At 40.8% G+C, this 22,337-nt stretch overlaps 1 protein-coding gene across 2 annotated transcripts in view; it reads right to left on the reverse strand.

Moving 5' to 3' along the window:
* Ikzf3 (IKAROS family zinc finger 3 (Aiolos)) overlaps window positions 1-22,337 on the reverse strand; it is an 88,115-nt gene that overhangs the window by 14,348 nt on the left and 51,430 nt on the right. Inside the window, exons 4-7 of one of the 2 annotated variants that reach the window (XM_013008807.1) lie at window positions 17,895-18,158; window positions 15,896-16,063; window positions 12,264-12,380; window positions 1,491-1,607 (exon numbers count right to left, since the gene is read on the reverse strand). In XM_013008807.1, coding sequence (XP_012864261.1) covers window positions 1,491-1,607; window positions 12,264-12,380; window positions 15,896-16,063; window positions 17,895-18,158 — 666 coding nt within the window. Of the gene's footprint in view, window positions 1-1,490; window positions 1,608-1,726; window positions 2,021-12,263; window positions 12,381-15,895; window positions 16,064-17,894; window positions 18,159-22,337 lie in introns of those variants that run through there. The other variant, XM_013008809.1, reaches the window with a different exon arrangement.

Here is a 22,337-nt window from a genome sequence, read left to right on the forward strand (position 1 = left end):
GAGACAAGGTGGTCAGGAGGGGTGAATCTTCTTAAACTGTAACACACCAACTTTATTCTAACACAATGTTTTTGTTGTTGTTGTTTCTAGGGCTTGAACTTAGGGCCTGGGTATTGTCCCTGAGCTTTTTTCCAAAAGGCTCTATCACTTGAGCTACAGCTCGACTTCCATCTTTTTTGGTGGTTAATTGGAGATAAGTCTTATAGGGGAAGTGGCGCTGTAGCTCAAGTGGTAGAGTGCTAGCCTTGAGCTGAAGAGCTGAGGGACAGCACTCAGGCCTAGAGTTCAAGCCCCATGACGGACCAAAAAAAAAAAGAGTCTCATAGGCTTTCCTGCCAGGGCTGGCTTCAAACCGTGATGCTCAGATCTCAGCATCCTTAGTAGCTAGGATTACAGGTGGAGCCACTGGTGCCTGGCACAATTTATTCTTAAAGCAGTTAAGAGCATATAAAAACGTCTAGCTAATGAAAATGAAGTAAGTAATCAGAAATACCAAGTTGAGTAATTTTGAAATCTTTGGCTCCTCTATAATTCACATAGAATGTCTGCTTGTAAAACCATGAGCTAGATCAGAATAGAATCTAGCCAGATTAAAAACTAGGCAGCCATTTGATATCTATAAAAGCCATCAGAAAGAATAAAGTCAAAAGGACTGAAGTGACATATCATTAGCAGATTTGGAAAGACACTGACAGATTTCTAAAATACGGGTGTTGAAGAAGGTCTATTTTTGCCTGATAACTATTTTAGTTCGATATTACCAACTTTCAATTTATAATACAACTGTACATTTATAATAAAACAGTACATTTAATTCAGCTGTCTACGTCCCAGCCACAAATCTATTTTAAATAGCATGGTCATATGTGTGTAAACATCTGGGAGAGTACAGCAAAATATCCCTGCCATGTGGAAGTCCTCACACTTTAATGAATGTAATTATTTCTTAGTCATCTCATTCTGCTGTGGGTTCTGACAATGTGAAAACCAATGGCAAAAAAAAAAAAACTTTAGTAAGATAAATGACTGAATAATGCCGTGTTAGTTCAATCTATGTTTGCCCAAGCAGTTTTTGTTAAGCTAGTTCTCAACCAAATTCCGGAGGAAAATTTAAGCATGCTAACAGAATCAACTTATGGATCCAAGGATGCTGATCTGCAACATCTTACTGGTACAAGCTGCATAAATTCAGGCAACATATGTCATTCAGAGCAAAGAGGAAGGAATGGCATTTTAAACACTTATTCCATTTAAGCAACTGGATACCAAATGTTCTCCTTCTTCTGTGGTTAAGATTCTGTAGTTAATATCTTCAATCTATGTACGAGAGCCATCGAAAGGAACCACATAGGATAAAATATGTACAATGGAAACCAATTACCTTGTTTCAACAGAAGCTGAGCTAGGAAGAGGCTGTGTAATAAGCATCTACATGTTATCTCATTTAAACTATCTGCTAGCAGCAGCAGGAAAAGGGTTTACATTCTTACCAATGAATTTCTGAGGCATTGAGCTTTTTCGTTTTGCCACATTGCTTGCTAATCTGTCCAGAACGAGAGCTCTTTCACTTCCCATCTCTGTTTTGATGTGTCTTGCCTCCGCACTTGCTAGTTTGGAAAAATATAAAAGAGAAGGGTGAAAAGATTAGTTAGTAAACAGAGAAAAAAGGAAATCAGCTGGAAAGAGAAACGTCTGAGGTCAAATCCTCATTTAATAGAGTCCTTACCTGTTGTTCACGCTCAGATTCCGGCCCTGGGTACCTGCTGTGGGTCAGTGAGACGGACACCAGGGCACATTCAAATCTTGCAGGCTTAGGCTGAGATGGGAAAGCCCGACCCATCCCCAGCCAATACCTTCTTCATTACCAAGAGGAAGTATTGAAGAAACAGCCTGGACGTGGTTGGTTGCAAACAAAAAATAGATAGATGGAGATCTTTTAACCCCCATCAGCCCTCTTTCTGATTCTGAGTAACTGCGTGTGACACCTGCACACTAATATAATTCTTCTTAACAACTTTGAAAAAAATAAAAAAGCATGGTGCCCCAGATTTACTGCTCTGTTTATGTTAATAGCACTTTTGAAAATAGGCACACTCACCCAGATAGTGAGAAATCTACTCAGTGATTTGTGTATTGAAATTCTGAGTTTTTTTTTTCCTTTCAATATTCTCTTCTCAGTTCTTATCTTTCAGATTCTGTTTCTCTGGGCTCTGTGTGATCTGTTTTGTCTGCTCTTCATATTTCAAAATTGTCTCAGCTAAAGTTTCCCAGGGCCACACTGCTGTCTTGAAATTAAAGAGCCATTTGTGTTATGCATTTCTATTGTATTTCTAGAGAAAAAATGTGAAGAAAATGGACAGAGAGTATGTGTTAAGTGTTTAGGCATTTGGGTGGTATAGGATGTGGCTTCTCAGACTTAGCTACCCAGTAAAATAATCTGAAGAGCATGTGAGACAAACACCTATGCCCAGACTGCCTCAGATGGGTGAAATCAGGCTTTTTGGTGAAAGGCTTAGGCCAAACTATTTTTTTTTTTGTCAGAGACTGAGACTTGAATTCAGTACCTGCTGCTTTTGCTCATTGGCTAGCACTCTATCAACTGAGTCATGCCTCCAACCCCAAAAAAGGTTGGTTATTTTCTCTCTCTTTCTCTTTCTTTCTTTCCTTCCTTCCTTCCTTTCTTTTCTTCCTTCCTTCTATTCTTTCTCTTTTTTGCTTTCTTTCTTTCCTTCCTTTCTTCCTTCCTTCCTTCCTTCCTTTCTTCCTTCTATTCTTTCTCTTTTTTGCTTTCTTTCTTTCCTTCCTTCCTTCCTTTCTTTTCTTCCTTCCTTCTTTCTTTCCTTCCTTCCTTCCTTCTATTCTTTATCTTTTTTGCTTTCTTTCTTTTTTGCTTTCTTTCTTTTTTGCTTTCTTTCTTCCTTCCTTTCTCTCTCTCTCTCTCTCTCTTTCTTTCTTTCTGGCAAAACTGTTTTCAAAGCTCACCAGATGATTTTTAAAGTCAGCCAGAGTTGTGAACCAGAATAAGAGTATCTAAAATATTTCTGATCTTTAATTCAGTATAATAGAAAATTAGAATAAATATAGAATAACTTACCTTGGTAGAGGAGAATGTACTAATGAGACTTCATGTGTAAGATATAGAGAATGTTATTTGCTCAAAATATAAAGCTTAAAACTTTAGCATAATGGTAGCCTGAGCCAGGGAATAGCAAACTATTATAGTAAAAGACTAGTAGTAAGTTATAAATTATCTGTCTGCCTATCTTTCTATCTATGAATGATTGCTGCTATTATTTTTTGGTCTTGCTATATAGGCCAGGCTGGCCTCAAACTCTCAGTTCTCTTGTCAGAGCCTTGTGAGTACATGGATTACAGACATTGTGGCCATTTCAGGCTTGGTAGTAAATATTTTGAAATTTGTAGAGTATATACAGTCTTTGTCTATATTTGTGTATGTTTTACCCTATATCCACTTTTAAAAAGGATGTAAACTCCCTTTATACAAACAGGCTGCAGCCCGTGCCTTTTTTTGTAATATTATAAACATTCAAGCATTTACACACTTCTAATATCTTTTTTTAATGTGTGGTCCTGGGGATAAAACTCTTGGTTTTGTATTTCTTAGGTAAGTACTCTACTCTTTGAGCCCTGCCCCAGTGGTGGAGACCCCTAATGTCTTTAAGAAAAAGAAATTGAAATAAGTTTAAGGGACTAGAATACAAGCAACTGGTGGCTACAGAATGGATTTTTTCCATATATCTATAGATACAGATATATATTCATCAAGACACACTGTATTCATAAACTACTTTGTTGAGTGGCAAGTCCTTTGTGCCACTGCTTTAAGATAATTTTGTGTGTGTGTATGTGTCAGTTGTGGGGCTTGAATTCTGGGCCAGGGTGCTGTCCCTCAGCTCTTCAGCTCAAGGCTAGTACTCTACCACTTGAGCCACAGTGCCACTTCCAGTTTTTCTGATGGTTTATTGGAGATTAGAATCTCATGGACTTCCCTGCCCGGGCTGGCTTTGAACTTTGATCCTCAGATCTCAGCCTCCTGAGTAGCTAGGATTACAGGTGTGAGCCACCAGCACCCAGCCATAATAAAATATTTTAAAAACAATATACAGGGGCTGGGAAGGTGGCTCAGTGGTAGAGTGCTTGCCTTGCATGCATGAGGCCCTGGGTTAGATTCCTCAGCATCACATAAGCAGAAAAAGCGGGGAGTGGCATTGTGGCTCAAGTGGTAGAGCGCTAGCCTTGAGCTGAAAAACTGAGGGACAGCACACAGGTCCAGAGTTCAGGCCCCACAACTGACAAACACAAACACACACACACACAAAACAAAAAACAAAAACAAAAACAAAACGATATATACACACAGATTTGGTAACTATTCGTCCTTGAAGAGTATGATGTGTTTGCTGGGAAGAGAAGCTGATATAGAGAAATAATGTCATAAATGGTCTGTCAGATAGTACCACAAATAGTCATGCTTAGAGAGAAGAAAGCTGCCCACCGCTGCAGTAAATGACAGAAAAAAAGATTTCACAAGCTGAACAACTGTGACTCACCTCTGTAATCCTAAGCTACTCAGGGGCCTGAGATCTGAGAACCAAAGTTTGAAGCCAGCCTAGGCAGGACAGTCCATGAAACTCTTATCCCCAATTAACCACTCAGACACACAGACACAAAAGTTAGAAGTGGAGCTGTGGCTCAAATGGTAGTAGAGTGCCAAAAATGTTAGGGACAGTGCCCATGCCCCGAGTTCAAGTCCCAATGTGGGCACCAAACCAACTAATTCTTCAAAAAACCTCCCAGAACAAACAAGATTGTCAAGCTTGGCCCCATTGAGAACCAAAGCTAACTTAGAAAAAAGGCAATTTAAAGTATTTTTAAAATTGAATTATTGGACTTAAAACTATACTATTTTACATTATAAATCTTTTTTTTAATTCAGGAATAAAAGAAATTTATTCCTTTTGACTCAAAAAATGATTAAAAGAGGGGAATCGTGACAATGACAAAAATGATTAAAAGAAGGGGAGAGTGTAGGGCACCAGTGGCTCAACCCTGTACTCATAGCTATTCAGGAGGCTGAGGTGTGAGAATTGATGTTCAAGCCAGCTGGGGTAGGAAAGTCAGTGAGACTCTTATCTCCAATAAAGTGGAGCTGTGGTTCAAGTGGCAGAACACTAGCCTTGAGCAAAAAGTCTCAGGGACAGAGCCCAGGCCCTGAGATTAAACCCCAGGACTGGTGCAAACAAACAAACAAGAAAAGTGACAATGACAACTTTGACTCAGAAACAATCCTAGCTCTAAAGAAATATATCATTGCTTCCATTATTGGTAAGCTGTTGACTATTAACATAAATGAAAACAATAGGGTCAAAGGGTCTGGGAAGCTTTTCTTTGGCATTTGGTGACAGGATACAGCTGTTAGGTGAAGTGGATTAAATTTTGTCTAGCTCAGGGATAGGTTTAAATGACCAAACAGGAAACTATTATATATATATAATTTCCTTTTACACAAACCACCACCAGATGTGGCACTACCCAAAAGCCCCAAGAGCAGAGATGAAAGACAAAGCTTGGAATTTGAAGGTTATTTATTTTTTTCTTTCTTAAAAGTAGGGGAAGGATAGTGCAGTTTAGGCCTTAACTGGGAAACACAGCTGCTACCCGCGCCCCCCTCCCCCCCACCCGCTCCCCTGCACTTCATGAGCAACGAGATTTCCATCGAAATGACAATGCAAACCCATACTTTAGGAATTTTACACTTACCCCTATATTACCACTATCTTAGATTAGTTACGTGCTGTTCCTGCCCTCATAGCCAAATCACAACAACTTAGAACTTACCACAAATGTTCTACTACCTGCCTTGCCTCTTAGCCGCCACTGCCTACGTTGTACCAAAGTTACCATTAATGATCACAAGCAGCTTGCTGCAGATATGTCATCAACATCCTCTACATTTAGGAGGATGAAGTGTGGACACATTGACCTAAATAACCGTAATTAGGGCATGTCACTAAATGGCAACTCTCTGAGATAACATCATCTTTCGCTCCTGGTTACCCACCAAGCTTGACAGTCATTTCCAGATAAATCTTACTCTGTAAATCAGTGACCCAATGCCTGACATTTAACAAAATAAAGTTCCAGACTGTTCATGGGGGGATGGATCATGGAGGCATGGGTGGAGACTTTCCACTTTCCACAGCTCTGCTTAGATGGGAAAGAAATCCTCAGAAACAAATCTAAAGACCTCCCCATTTGCCCCTGTACCTTCTCCCTGGATCATCATGTATGAAAAATGACAGTTCTAAGAACTAACTCTCACTGAGCATGAGAACACATTCATGTAGCTAGCTGTTTTCCAATTTCATTAGGAAAAGAACAATTTTCAACTGAACATAAGACACTCTGTTTTTCTTTATGAAACTGACAGTCTTTTGCCTCACCATTATTGGACAGCTGATGTCAAAACCAGTAAATAAGTTCCATTTTATTTTATTTGTTTTTGTTCTGGTACTAAACCTTGAACTCAGGGCCTTAGGTTGTTTTTGCTCAAAGCTAGAGCTCTAGTACTTGAATTTTATTTATTTATTTATTTACTACTTTTGATGGTTAAATAGAGTCTCACAGACTTTCCTGCTCAGGCTGGCTTCAAAACCTTGATCCCTGGATCTCAGTCTCCTGAGTATCTAAGATTACAGGTATGAGCCACTGGCACCAGATTTGAGCATTTTTTCACACACAAAGTATTATGTTGAAATATTCTGGAGTTGGACAGACTCTTTAGGATTACAGAGGAGTCAAGGCAGTGAAAGGAAAAGAAAAATAAAAAGTGGAATATTGGCTTTGGGTCCTCTGCTGCATCTTTAGGACCCAGCTGTCTATTTATACAAACAGTCTAGACCTGTTATCTAGCCTCATTATGTCTCAGAAATGTAAGTGGAGGAAAACCAGTTTGGCAAGAGCGTAAGGAAACAAGATAATGGGTTTAAATGATGAAATAGGAAATCCGTTCCTGGGTGGTGTTTGGCAGTTTTTAATGTTGCAAGGGGTGGGGGCGGGGGAATAAGAGATGGTGGCTAAAACCCATTTGTACGTTTGTTTCCTGCGTGATCACAGAAGGAGAAGGGCTGACATTCTGGATCCATTTTCCCTTATGTCACTTTCCCACTACCTAGCAAATATGAATATCTAGTAGCAAAGTGGGTTTTAGAAACATACTAAAAAATAAAGGACACTTTTAAAAGATCACACTTAAAGAATAGTTTCTCCCTTTATTTCCTGCATGGGCTTTATTTGTGTGTTATAGCTGTTTCCATGATGCAATTTTCTAAAAAAAAAAACTCAAAGTGTGGATTTTACTATGTCGTGGTATGTAGCTTTTGTTTTTGTTCAAAATTTTTCATTAGGTCTTGAAGTGTTTAATGGAGCTCAAATATGAGGCGTTGCTTCCTGTCTCTTCTCTGGTGTGGTTGGTCAGGAGCTAATAGAGAGTGGAACCAAGGGTGTTATTGTGTAATGAGAATTGTCTAACAAGAGATTGCTATCAAAGACAGAGGCAAGTTCTAACAAAAAGTTACATAAAACCGATGCCTTTTTGAGCAAGCAAAATGAGTACTATTTATTTGGAGAAGAGACTTAAAATGATTTAAACTTTTACAATAAAAAAGCTGGTAAATTGGTGTGTGTGTGTGTGTGTGTGTGTGTGTGTGTGTGTGTGTGTGTGTGTGTGTGTGTGTGTGTGTGTGTATCAGTTTATTCAGAACCCCTCATGCTTGTTTTAGGTTGACTGGAACATTGGGAATGAAGAGGGAAAAGATTCATAAACCAATTTAAATACTCAATTACTTAAAAATCTTATTATTGCTAAAACTCACTGTTATAAAAAGGTATTTGGATCCAAGTATTCAGAATTTGTGTGAAATGATGCCACACAAAGGTCTATAATAGCAGAATCTCCTTTAGAAATAAAGTTTAAGCTAATGAGAATAGAGCTCATGAACTTCTGTGTTTTTTTCTTATAGTTGTGATACTCCTTAGGAAAACAGGACCGGGATGTTTTGATGATGTCTGGTATAGACACGTGGGATGAAGTGGTGATAACTCATGTCTCACTAGTAGATCTCTGCATTGTATAAAAAGGTAAGTGCCTTGGTGAGTTTTGAGTTCTTCAAAGGCAGACACTCAACTTTTAATCATCTATGCTAACAATTTAGACACAATCTGGCATATAGGGAACTCAATAAATGTCTAAATAAAAGAAAATACTCAGCAAGGACAGAAATTGCATTCTTTTGGAGGCTGGACTTCACTCCAGGGCCTTTTCATCCATCCATTTCCAGGAAGGCTTGGCTTTCACACTACACTGTTCTTCAGTTGATATTGTTTTGTTCTTATTTTTTTCCCTCCCTCCTTTCTTTCCTCCTTCCCTCTTTCCTTTCCTCCCTCTCTTCCTTCCTTCCTTTCTGCCTTCCTTCCTCCCTCCCTCCCTTGCTCTCTTTCTTTCTTTCTTTTCTTTCTTTCTTTCTTCCTTTCTTTCTTTCTTTCTTTCTTTCTCTCTCTCTCTCACTCTCTCTCTTGGGTCCGATCCTGGGGCCTAAACTCTGGGTCTGGGCGCTGTCCCTCAGCTCTTCAGCTCAAGACTAGCGCTCTACCACTTGAGCCACAGCACCACTTTCGGCTTTTTTCTTTTTGCTTATGTGGTGCTGATTAATTGAACCCAGGGCCTCATGCATGCAAGGCAAGCGCTCTACCACTGAGCCACCTTCTCAGCCCCTCTTTCTTTCTTTCTTTCTTTCTTTCTTTCCTTTCTTGCTTGCTTGCTTCTTCCCTCCCTCCCTCCTTCTTCCTTCCACCCCCACTTTATTTCCTTCTTCAGGGTTTCAATAGCCCAGACTCCAAGCCAGGCCTCAGGACAAGGTGGCACATACTTAAAATCCTAGCTCTCAGAAGGCTGAGGCCAGGCTTAGGATGAAGGCATAAGATGTACTATACTGGTCAGGCTTGGAATAAGACCGAGTCCATAGTGGACTCACAATTCTAAGAAGGAATCAGAAGTAGAAACTAGTGTTAATAAAGGATTGGCTCATAGTGTAATGTAAACATTCTTTACATTTTGGATCTCAGAAAAAAAATTATGAGAAATACTTAAAACATAAAACAAAGTGATATATTACTGACACGCAGTATTTATACTTGATTAAACTATGACATTGCCAATTTTGTTACCTAAAAACCACCAATACAACATGTTTATTTAAAAAAATAAAAACTTGTTGACTTGGTTAATCTGTATGCATCTATCAAATTGTCATATAAACTGCACATAAGTTTGTATTTTAGCATTTTCTGCATCACAGAATACTACTGAATATAGTAAAAATATTTATTTTGAAAAACTTCTCTTCCTAACTTCAAACTCCTAAAAAGGTTATAGAGTAGGAGGTAAATCAATAATTCATTTATTATATGGAATATAATTTATTAATTTCTACCTCCCCCCTATATTCGTGAGAATCAAGATACGCACACTTGTGTCCACTTGGATGTGTTAATGTACTTCTCTTACTAATCAAAAAGGCTTTAACTTAAAAAAAAAAAAGTACCCAGCTGGGCGTCAGTGGCTCATGCCTGCAATCCTAGCGACTCAGGAGGCTGAGATCTGGGGATCATGGTTCAAAGCCAGCTGGGGCAGGAAAGTCTATGAGACTCTGATCTCCAATAAACCACCAGAAAACTGGAAGTGGCTTTGTGGTTCAAGCACTTGCCTTGAGCTGAAGAGCTGAGGGACAGCACGTACGTCCAGAGTTCAAGCCCCATGACCAACCTCCCCCCGAAAAAAAAGTATTATCAAATTTCCCCCAAATAAAATAAGTTGGTTGGATTAGATGTTCTCTTTTATTGTTCTAATTTTAAGAATCTTTTGTTTTTTCCCTCAGTCATGAGGCTTCAATTCTGGGCCTGGAAGCTCGCTGTCTCGCAGCTCTTTAGCTCAAAGCTAGCATTCTACCACTTTGAGCCACAGCACCATTTCCAGTTTTCTGGTGGTTAATTGGAGATAAGAGTCTCATGGACTTTCCTGCCTGGGATGGCTTTGAGCCCCAATCCTCAGATCTCAGCCTTCTGAGTAGCTAGAATTACAGGCATGAGCCACCGGGCACCTGCCTCCAATTTTAAGTATCTTTAGCTCTACTGTATATGGCAAGTGCTCACAACTTGGAAATTTCTCACAGTAACACTTTGCCTATTGTCTAAAATATAGACATATATATATATATACACACACACATATATATATATATACACACATGCACACATATCTACACACACATATCTACTATCATGTATATGCCTATGGTATATTCTTGGGCAAATATAGCCTATATCAATCATGCCATTTAAGGTGTTGAAACCCAAATTTTTGCTTTTTTTAAGGGAGCAAACATTTCTCTTTAGAAATAAGAAGCAAGTGCAAACCAGCAGAATTCAGTTGGCCAGCTCCTAATACCGTACAATAGCCTTTATGTGAAACAAGTTTCCTCTCACTCTAACAGAGGGCCAGGTTAAATACTCATGATCTCCACTTCATTCTCCCTGAGTTTTACATTCCTTCTGTCATATTTTTACAATCTTTCTATGCTAGACTGTCAAACTATTCAACTACAACTATTGCTATCCAACACTAAATCGCACAGGGATTTGTGCCTGCTCTAAGTAAACACTTATACAAGTAACCACAGGAAAAAGGTTTTCTCACCTGGTGGTGGTGGCTCACATCTCTAATCCTAGCTATTCAAAAAGCTGAGACCTGAGCATTAAGTTTTGAACCTAGCCTGAGCAGTCCTTGAGACTATTTCCAATTAACCACCAAAAAGCCGGAAGTAGAGGTGTGGATCAAGTGATAGAGCATCAGCCTTGAGTGAGAAAACTAAGACAGAATAACATCGTAATACTGAGTTCAAACCCCAGTACTAGTACACACACACACACACACACACACACACACACACAATTTCACCCCAAACTGTAGAACAGGGCTGAGGGTCAAGTGGGTAAGACCAAGGGGCAATGGCAGAGATGCAACACAAAAACATTTCTGGATGGGCTGGGAATGTGGCTTAGTGGTAGAGTGCTTGCCTAGCATGCAAGAAGCCTTGGGTTCAATTGCTAAGTACCACATAAGCAGAAAAAGCCACAGGTGGCACTGTGGTTCAAGTGGTAGAGTGCTAGCCTTGAGTAAAAGCTCAGGGACAGTGCCCAGGCCCTGAGTTCAAGCCCCAGTACTGGCACACACAAAAAAGTTTCAGTTTGCTTCAACCGAAAAATGAGGAGGAAAGAAAAATCACAATCAATATAGGGAAAGACATACACTGTTTCAACCAATGGACAATCTGATGCAAGACAAATGAAAAATATAGGAAATCCTCAAATGCCAAAGAGAAACTGCTAAATCATATGAGCAAACAAGGATATGACCTTTAAACAAAGAAAATCCTGGCAGTTTTAATGAACTCTTCCCAGCCTCTCCCAATCTTTGTAATTTCAGTTCTGGGCGGCTCCAGTGGTCATATCCTGCATGAGCCTGTTATAAATAAGATCCTGCCTCTCACCTCAACCACTACGAAGACATGATTTTCCTTTGGCTTGAATTCTTGCAATGGCTACTCAGTTGGATTCCCCAATTTCTAACCTTAGCCTCCTCTCCAAAACAATCTATACGCAGCAAACAGATTGACTCTACAATTGAAAAGTATTCAATGATATCACCGCTCTGTGTGAAGAACTCTCTGAAGATTTTCAATTTCACTCAGAGTAAAAGCCAAAGTCTTTACAATCATCCACAAGATTTGATAAGATCTAGTCTCCCATTTCCTCTCTGACTTTATGTTCCATGACTCATTCTGTTCCACCATTAGGACTATTGACACTTCTTCAAGTCTGAGTCTCAGGACCTTTGCACTTGCTGTTTCCTCGTTATCTGCTGGGCTCACTTCCTTGAGCCTTAAAGTCTGCTGAAAATCTTATCTAGTTTCAGTCTTCCTTACCTCACCCTCAACCCTCCGTGCCTGCTTCATGAGTATCCATGGACCTCAGGACTTCTTTACCTTCTGATATATAGTTTGCTTTATATTTTGTTTATAATCTGCCTGTCCCATCCAAATACCAACTCCATGAGCACAGGGTAGGTCATTTTATTCACATTGTCTTCCAGTCTGTGTGTGTAAAATGGGTGCTGTGGAACTCACCAGCGTCCCCCAGGTCAGAGCTCTGAAGAAACGTGCGGCACCGCTCCTTGTGTTCCTCCAGGGAACTTCTCTGCTTGTAACTTCTTCCGCAAAACTCACATTTGTAAGGTTTCTCCACTGGAAAGAGACCACAGGGGCCACTCAGCAAAACCTTAGCAGCTCTATGGGGTCTCCCACAAAAGATGCACTGGGGTTCCATGCACACTGCTCACTAGGAATGAGAGCATTGGTTGAAACCAATACCTGTACATCTCTGTTACATTTATTTATTTATTTTCGCAGAACTGACAATTGAACTCAGGGCCTTGTACTGTTGCCTGTTGCCAGGCAAGGGCTCTTCCACGGAGTTAAATCCCCAAACTCTTTGATGTTATTTTAAAATTTAGCTAGCTGAAATAAAGGCATAGTGTAGGGCAGGTTATTATGTCAGCGTACTGTTCAATTTGATGATTACCATCTCACCCAGTGTTTGTTTGTTTGTGTTTCACAAAAATAGAGCCCTCTTACTCTTCAAGGTTAAGTGTAGTGTAAAGTAGAATAGGAAAGGGCTCCTTTTTTGGTGATGTCCATCTGGCTGAAAGTACCACTTGCCAAAGTTTGTGGGAGTTGGCCCCTGCTAGAAACTTGTTAGAATATCAACTTTTTTGTTTGTTGGTTTGTGTGCCAGTACTGGGCCTTGAACTTAGGGCTTTCAGCTCTCCTGTGGCTTTTTTACTCCAAGCTGGTACTCTACCACTGGAGCTATATCTCCATGTTCAGCTTTTTGCTGCGACTAAATGGAGATAAGAATCTCATGGGCTTTTCTGCCCAGGCTGGCTTCAAACCAGGATCCTCAGATCTTAGCCCATTGAATAGCTAAGATTAGAAGTATGAACTACCAATGCCTAGTCAAAATATCAACATGTTTGAATAAATGAATCTCAGTCTTTTCAATGACTATGACAAACCTGGGTTAAAACAATAAAACATGAGCTAATTAAATAAGGCTATTTTAAAAATAATAGATTTAAAAATCAATTATAGGGGCTGGAAAGGTGGCTCAGTAGTAGAGTGCTTGCTTTGCATGCATGAGGCCCTGGGTTCGATTCCTCAGCACCACATAAGCAGAAAAGGCTGGAAGTGGTGCTGTGGCTCACATGGTAGAGTGCTAGCTAAAGAGCTGAGGGACAGTACACAGGCCCAGAGTTCAGGCCCCATGGCTGGCAAAAAAAAAAAAATTACAAAAAAGGACTTCATATAAATTTCTAAGATGAAGCAAAAGTTTACTCCTAGTTTTACTTGGACAAATCAGGTAACCCTTTATCCTTTCAACTCTCTACCCCAAGACTATTTACTTTATTTGTATAAGTCTGGTTTTTCTGATTTGAAAAGAAAATATATCCCCCAAAATTCTGAGTTTTGAGGACTAAAGTCCTTATTTTCTCCCTCCTTCCTTCCCTCCCTTCTTCCTTTTCTTTCTTCTCTCTCTCTCTTCTTTTCTTTCTCTCCCTTCCTTCCTTTCTTTCTCTCTCTCTTCCTTCCTTCCTTCCTTCCTTCCTATCTCTCTGTCTCTCTCTGTGTCTCTCTCTCTCTACCTCTCTCTTTCTTTCTTTCCATTCCTGGGATTGAACTCAGGGTCTAAGCATTGTCCCTGAGCTTTTACTTTCAAGGCTAGCTAGCACTCTATCACTTGAGCCACAGATCCACTTTCAGCTTTTTGGTGGTTAATTGGAGATACTGGTGGTTAATTGGAGATACGAGTCTCATAGACTTTCCTGCCTGGGCTGTCTTTGAATCATGATCCTCAGATCTCAGCCTTTTGAATAGCTAGTATTACAGGCATGAGACACCAATGCCCGGCTTTCTTTTCTTGCTAGATGTTGTTCTTGCTAGGAAAATTAAAGACTCTATCACTGAGGCATTATTTCTCTACCCCTGAATTCTTTATTTTCTAACTCCTTTTTTTATGTTTAAAATAGAGACTTTGGGATTTGAAACACTTAAAAAATCCTTCTGAAATTCCAAATTAAGATTAAATGCAGGTTTGTGAGGGCTAAAAATTGGAAGTTTCTACACACATTGTGGTCCTCTAGAATCTATCCTGAAATGCCAATTGTTGTTGCTTTTGTTTGTAAAGGGGAACAGAAGATAACTGTCCTATTCTTATTCTGTTTATTTATTTATTAATTCATTTTGCCAGTCCTAAGGCTTGAACTTGGGGCCTGGACACTGTCCTTGAGCTTCTTTTGCTCAAGGCTAGCACTTTACCACTTGAGCCACAGTGACACTTCTGACTTTTTCTGTTTATGCAGTACTGAGGAATTGAACCCAGAGCTACATGCATGATAAATAAGTGCTCTACCACTAAGCCACATTCCCAGCCCCTATTTTTATTTTTATCCAACTCATTAATTCACTACTTTAAAAAAGGAGCTACCAAATAAAGAAACCTTCCCTTTGCCACATGTAATCTGTCTTGGTGATGTTCCTGGATTGACTTGATCCTAGTCTCTGAATTATTATCACTTTTTTTTGTCGGTTGTAGGGCCTGAACTCTGGGCCTGGGCACTGTCCCTCAGCTCTTCAGCTCAAGTCTAGAGCTCTACCACTTGAGCCACAGCGCCACTTCCAGCTTTTTCTGCTTATGTGGTGCTGAGGAATCGAACCCAGGTCATTATGCATGCAAGGCAAGCACTCTACCACTGAGCCACCTTCCCAGCCCCTATTACCACTTTTAAGAGTGGGCTCAGTTTTACTTAAAGTAGTAATGTGGATTGACATAAACACAAATGTTTTTCCCCCCATGGTCTTTTTCATGATTTGAAGCCAGCAGTGGCAAGAAAGTCCATGATTCTCAGATCTCAGCCTCCTGAGAAGTTAGGATTACAAGCATGACTCACCAGTGCTTGGCTTGCTGTCAACTTTTAAAGATTAAAAAATAAGTCCCTGAGGGCTGGGAATGTGGCTTGGTTGTAGATTTCTGCCTAGCATGCATGAAGTCTTGGGTTCTATTCCTCCATACCACATAAACAGAAAAAAACCCAGAAGTGGCACTGTGGCTCAAAGTGGTAGAGTGCTGGCATTGAGTGGAAGAGCTCAGGGTCAGCTCCTAGGCCCTGAGTTCAAGTCCCATGATGGACCAAAAAATAAAAATTAAAAAAGTAAGTCTCTGAGTTTAAACACCAGTATTGTTTAAAAAATAAGTAAATAAAAACAAAAACAAACAAAACCCCCCACAGTGGCTAAAATGGGTCTCCAAACAATTTACATTCTAGTTTACCCTTTTTTTTTGGTGGTAATTTACAAACTGCATATGATTTACATTGTCTGGTCTTTTACATGGAAAATAGTGGGCTAGGATTATGATCTTTTAATAAAGTTTACCGTAAGAAAATTCCAGCCATTTCCTTGCTGAAATTCAAAAGGCATTTTCACAGGGGAAGGGAGGGCAGGCTCTTCCTGTCTGACTACCATTCTCCAAGCACAGTGATGTTGCGAAGATCATCTTCACTAAGGCAGACGGAGAGCAATTAATGCCTTAATGGAAGTGTAATTAGCCCTAGAGGTCTCTGCTGTTGCAACCCTTCAGAAGGAGAATGACAGATCTGAGCCCTACACTTAACTCTTTCTAGTTTCCACAGCCCTTCACTTACCAGAATGTGTCCTAAGGTGCCCTGTGAGCGCGTCTCTCCTTTGGCAGGCATAGTTGCAGAGGTGACACTTGTAAGGTTTTTCCCCTGTGTGCAACTTAATGTGGCGGAGAAGGTTACCTTTCTGAGTAAAAGATGCCCCACACTGATTGCACTGGAACGGCCGTTCACCTTTAGAAAGGACAAAAAAAAAAGGAGAATTTGGGTCACGGGGTGAGTGGAAAAGCCATCTACACAGGTAAGATACCTTTGACAAGAGCCATCTCATAGACGGCTTTGCCCAAAGTGGGACCCCTTGGAAGCTTACGTTTGCACTTTGAGGCAAGGGGAAGACTTTACTTGTGGAATCTTTCTCTCAGAAGAGAAAGAGCTCCCACTCAGCAAGGCTATTCTGGGTATTGTCTTGTCTTGAATCAGAGCAAAGAAACAAGAGCAGCTCTAGGAGAGCTTTCTAAATGTAATTTTTATATCACTTGACATTCTTTTTGTCCAAAATTTCCCTTTAAGAAAGACTCAAACTCAAATCTGTTTGTTTTTAGGTCTGAGACTGGGATTTTAACTCAGTACCTGAAGCTTTTGCTCACTGGCTGGGACTCTACCAACTAAGCCACACCCCCACCCCTTCAAACTCAAATCTTAATAAGGGGTCAAGGGCTAGAAATGCTTCTTTTTTTTTTTTTTTTTTTGGGTCCGGTCATGGGGCCTGAACTCTGGGCCTGGGCGCTGTCCCCCAGCTCTTCAGCTCAAGGCTAGCGCTCTACCACTTGAGCCACAGCACCACTTCCAGCTTTTTTCTTTTTGCTTATGTGGTGCTGAGGAATCGAACCCAGGGCCTCAGGCATGCAAAGCAAGCGCTCTACCACTGAGCCACCTTCCCAGCCCCAGAAATGCTTCTTTTTAAGAGTCTTCATATCATATGTTAGACAGAATCTATCTGTTAGGTGGGATCCTTGTTTATATGCCTTCCTAGACTGTCTTATTATGTGAAGATATATTCTCTTTTTGGGATGTGAACTCAGGGCCTCATGCTTGTTTAGACAGGTACTCTACCATATGAGTCACTCCACCAGCATTGGCTATTTTTTGAGATAGGGCTTGACTTCATACCCAGGCCAGATTAAACTGCAATCCTTCCACTTGTGCTTCCCTACATAGCTGGGATGACAAGTGTGGACCAACTCGCCCAATCCTGTAGTTGGGATGGATAGCAGCCACACACCACCACACCCAGTCTTCGATTGAAAGGGAGCCTCACAAGCTTTTGTCCTTAACTTTGATACCCCAATTAGCACCTCCCACCCATACATACACAAGTAGCTAGGATTAAAGGCTTGAGACACTGCATCTGGCTGAAGATATAGTCTTTAAAAATGGTACTAAAAAAATTTTCTGCTGGGTGTCAGTGGCTCACACCTGTAATCCTAGCTACTCAAGAGGCTGAGATCTGAGGATCATGGTTCAAAGCCAGCCCAGACAGGAAAGTCCATAAGACTCTTATCTCCAATAAACAGCTCAGAAAACTGGAAGTGGTGCTGTGGCTCAAGTGGTAGAGCTGAAGAGCTGAAGGACAGTGCCCAGGCCCAGAGTTTGGGCCCCACAACCCACCTCCCCCCCCGCCAAAAAATTTTCCTTTCATCTACCAAATTTGAACCCAATAAGATGATTTGCTTTTAATTAAGAAATGTCACACAAAAACACAAGAAAGAAGCAAATCATACGATCTAACTCCTACTTATTAACCAAAGAAAAAGCATTTGGCTGACCTAGAACACTGTGCTCTCCCATTTGTTTTTATTAATAGCATTTGCAATATGTTTGCCAAATGCATAGTGAAGTAGAACTAAAAATCAACAATACATAGCAATGCAGAAAGCGAGAATGTATCAGAATGATAAAAAAGATCAGTGAAGACAATTCAAAGTCCCAAATTCTACCTCTTCACTCATCCCACAGGTGCAGTAGGGCATTTTTTTTTAGAAGAATGCAAAATGGGGCTCTTTACCAGTGTGGCTCCGCTTATGCACCATTAAGACATTGAAGCTAATGCAGGACAGTCCACACACATCACAGTTCAACTTGCCACTGGCCGGCCTGCTGCTGTCATAGGAGACAACTGGATGCCTCTCCAACTTGATGTTCTCATATTCGTTATAGTCTCTTGCATAGCTGTATGGAATCTCGGGCTCTTCTGTGTTTCCCATGGACTCTGGCTTTAAAACATTCTCATCTCTCTCGTTGTATTCATCTTTTACTTTCATCAAATCATCTGCCAGGAAGAAAATACAAGAGAAGAACCATGACTCTATTGGAAACTTTGAAAACAGCTCAAAAATCAGAGACTCACAACTGACAATTAAATGCTGAATGAAGTTAACATTAACATTGTCCATCCACAAAACACGGAAATGCTATTAGGGTGATCACTCATTACTTGATTTCAGAATCATAAAGGAAGGCATGCATAAAAATAGATGACAGTTTTCAGCTATGCAGAAATTAGAGATAACAGGTTTTAACTATGATTACTCAGAGATCACGAAACAAACATTTTGAGCAATTTGTCCCCATACTGGGGGGAGAAGGAAGATTCTCAGATCTAGAACTTTTTTTTTTGTTAAAAAGGCAAGATGATGTGCCTTTAGGTTTCAAGGAGAAAATGCCATTTTGATCATTCAATTGCATAAATTTAAGTCACCAAGACTGAGAGTTGAACAGTTAGTAGGGGTTTTTTTTTTTTTTTTTTGCATTTAAGCCATACCTTGTTTCTTCCCCTTCCCTGTATCAGAACTGCTAGACCTCATCTTATCTTCCTGCTGGTCTTGGAACTGATAAACATACAACACTGTATGTAAAGGAAGCCCTCAAGACTAGCAAAACAGTTTTGAGAAAGATAAAAGAAGAAGTAATTTTCTAATAGAAAATAAGGAGCCACTTCCTTCAGTAAGTAAACAGGGCCTAACCTAAGCAAAGATACCTATATTCAAGCAAAAGAAGAATAAGCTTAAAGCCCTAGCATAGATAATAGGAATGGATAAGACGGGAGAAACTGGCCTGCTCAAGTGAGTTAATGACCTGGTGCCATTTTATGTGTGTTGGCATGCGGGTCCGGGGCTTGAAGTTAGGGCCTGGGTGGTATACCTAAGCTTTTTTGCTTAAGGCTAGCTAGCACTCTAACTAGAGCCACAGCTCGACTTCCAGGCTTTCTGTGCTTCCCCTCATTCTCTCTCTCCTTCCTTCTCTCTTTCATCCTTCCTCCCTTCTTCTTTTCCTTTATTTCTTCCTTTCTTTTTTCATAGTTTATTGGCGATAAGAATCTCAGGATTTTTCTGTCCTGGCTGGATTTGAAACACAATTCTCAGATCTCAGCATCCTGAGTAGCTGGGATTACAGACATAAGCCACTGGCACCCAGCTCCCTTGTACCATTTTTTTTTTTCGGTCGTGGGGCTTGAACTCGGCCTGGACGCTGTCCCTGCGCTCTTCAGCTCAAGGCGAGCACTCTACTGCTTGAGCCACAGTACCACTTCCGGTTTTCTGGTGGTTTATTGGAAATAAGAGTCTCACGGACTTTCCTGCCCAGGCTAGTTGTGAACCGTGATTCTCAGATCTCAGCCTCCTGAGTAGCTAGGATTACAGGCTTGAGCCACTGATGCCTGGCTTCTTGTGCCATTTTTAAAGGGACTAGGGTGCTCTTTTTTGAGGGATGAAGTGCTAGGGATGGAATCCAGGGCCTTGCACATGCCATATGCTAGGCAAGAGCTCTACTACTGGGCCATATTTTTAACCTTGCTTTGATACATAAGATGAAGGACATAAGAAATAGAGAAAGCAAATTTCTGTACTAACACCAACAAAACCTCAAAGATGTATCTGATACTATAATAAACACTATGAGATTTTTTTATATGTAAAAGGTGCTGTCTAAATGCTTATCCTTTCAAATATTGGTTTTTGAGAAATTGGAAGTTGTACAGATCCATGGAGCTTAGGACAACAGGGAATTTGGAAATCATCTAATTCCATCCTCTTGTGTCTCAGATGAGAAAACTGGGGCACAGAGATGTTTTCAATGATCTACCCAAGTCTACACAGCCAGTTACGAGCAAGGTGTGATCACTATGCTAGATTTAATCTTGAACTATCAGTTACTTGGATTTGACCTCACACTTTAGTACAAAAAGTCAAAGTGGCTTTTTACCAACTCTATCCCACACTCTTTCACTGGGGTAGATGTTAAAAACCCAAAACACTTTAACAGGAGGGTGGGGGGAGAGAAGAGAGAGAGAGAGAGAGAGAGAGTGTTAAAAATGACATCCCTTCCAAAACATATCAGAAGTGTCATTCGTGTTGTCACACAGGAGGAAGTACCCCTGCAGCTGGGCTTGGCTTGCTACCTTCTACCGAGTTTCAGTTTTCACTTCTATCAAGGTTACCTTTCATCTATATTAACTGTGTTTGCTTAATAGAGCAAGACAGGGTCTAACCACCAACAGTGGAACCAGGGTGCTAACATTGTTCCCTGCTCACCACACTTCATGGTTCACAACTTCATGCTCTTGGCTGGTAGAGATGGAGGGCTGCAGGATGAGCCCAACCCAAACCAAATTTATCCATCACAGTGTAGCTGGGTTTTATGTAAATTGATGAGTCCTATTTGGGAAGGGGTTCATTTTCTTCTTTGGTCTTGCCCTATTTTCAGATAGAATTTGTTTCCTTTGTTTTTCCCCCTTCCTTTTCTTTCTTTACCTCTCTCCCTCCTTTCCTCCCTCTCTCCTTTCTCCCTTTCCTTCTTTTCTCCTCCTCCTCCTTTTGTTTGGGTGGGGGGGCAGTACTGGGGCTGGAACTCAGGGCCTAGGCACTGTCCCCGAACTTTTTTGCTCAAGGCTAGCACTCCACCACTTGAGCCCCAGCTCCACTTCCAACTTGTGGACAGTTCATTGAAGGTAAGAGTCTCACGGACTTTCTTGCCTGAACCACCATCCATAGCTCTCAGCCTCCTGGTAGCTAGGATTACAGGCATGAGCCACCAGCACTTGGCTTTTTTTTTTTTTTAAAGAGAAGGATGCACCTGAGGCTCATACCCTCTGGTCTTCCTCCCTCACTCCAGCTGTGGGTGATATCCCACCAAAGCTTGAGTGCTCTTCAGTTTGCATGTAGGCGTTAAAAAGAACCTCAACGGAAAACTTCAGCTACTGAAAACCAAAAACAGTAGATTGAAAGGGCCAAAAGGACCCTTTTCATTTTGATTAGAAAATGTGAATACCCTCACACTTAGAGAATTCCATGGTCAGTGAATTAAAAAAAAAACTAGTAAGACAAATGTGTGTGGGTCTTTCTGAAACAGCTTCTCCTTATCTCAGAATGTTGGCTTCAGTAGGTCTAACCTAGAACTTAGTACTATTCCAACCTGGCTGAGGATCCAATCTGAGTTTAGGACTTTGCCAAAGAATGAGAAAGACAGAATTGGAGAGCTGGACATAAGAATCACATGGACACAGCATTAGGGAAGACCCTTGGACTACTAGACCCAGTAGTTTCTTGGCATAATTGCTTGTTTACCAGTCCTACATAAAGAGCTTACATGATTTTTCTGTACCATGAAGGGAATCAGCCTTCTATCATAAGATACCTAAACTTACTCTCTTTCAACATTCCTTTCTGGTCAGACTTACTACAATTTATGGTTACAAGCCTTTATTATACATGAAAATCCTTGTGATATGGCTTCTGCCTCTAAACTTACAAAATCTCATCTCCTAAAGATCTTCAATAGCTGGGTACCAGTGGCTCACACCTGTAATCCTAGCTAGCCAGGAGGCTGAGATCTGAGGATAATGGTTCAAAGCCAGCCCAGGCAGGAAAGCCTGTGAGACTCATCTCCAATAAACCACCAGAAAACCAGAAGTGGTGCTATGGCTCAAGTGGTAGAGCACTAGCCTTGAGCTGTAAAGCTGAGGGACAGCACCCAAGCTGAGTTCAAGCCCCACAACCGCAAAAAAAAAAAAAAATCCTTAATAATGTCCTGATTCTAAGCTAGGTGCTGGTGGCACACGCCTGTAATTCTAGCTACTCAGGAGGCTGAGATCTGAGGATCATGGTTCAAAGCCAGCTCAAGCAGGAAAGCCCAGGAGACTCTTAGCTCCAATAAACCACCAGAAAACTGGAAGTGGCACTGTGGCTTAAGTGGTAGAGCACTTGCTTTGAGCTGAAGAGCTGAGGGACAGTGCCCAGGCCCAGAGTTCAAGCCCCATGACTAATAATAATAATAATGTCCTGATTCTCAAATCCAAATGCCTTTTTGTATACCATTTCAATTTCTTTTTTTTTTTTTTTTTGGGTCCGGTCATGGGGTCTGAACTCTGGGCCTGGGCGCTGTCCCTCAGCTCTTCAGCTCAAGGCTAGCGCTCTACCACTTGAGCCACAGCGCCACTTCCAGCTTTTTTCTT

Source organism: Dipodomys ordii, unplaced genomic scaffold, assembly GCF_000151885.1.
Source record: "Dipodomys ordii isolate 6190 unplaced genomic scaffold, Dord_2.0 Scaffold7, whole genome shotgun sequence".
NCBI lineage: Eukaryota > Metazoa > Chordata > Mammalia > Rodentia > Heteromyidae > Dipodomys > Dipodomys ordii.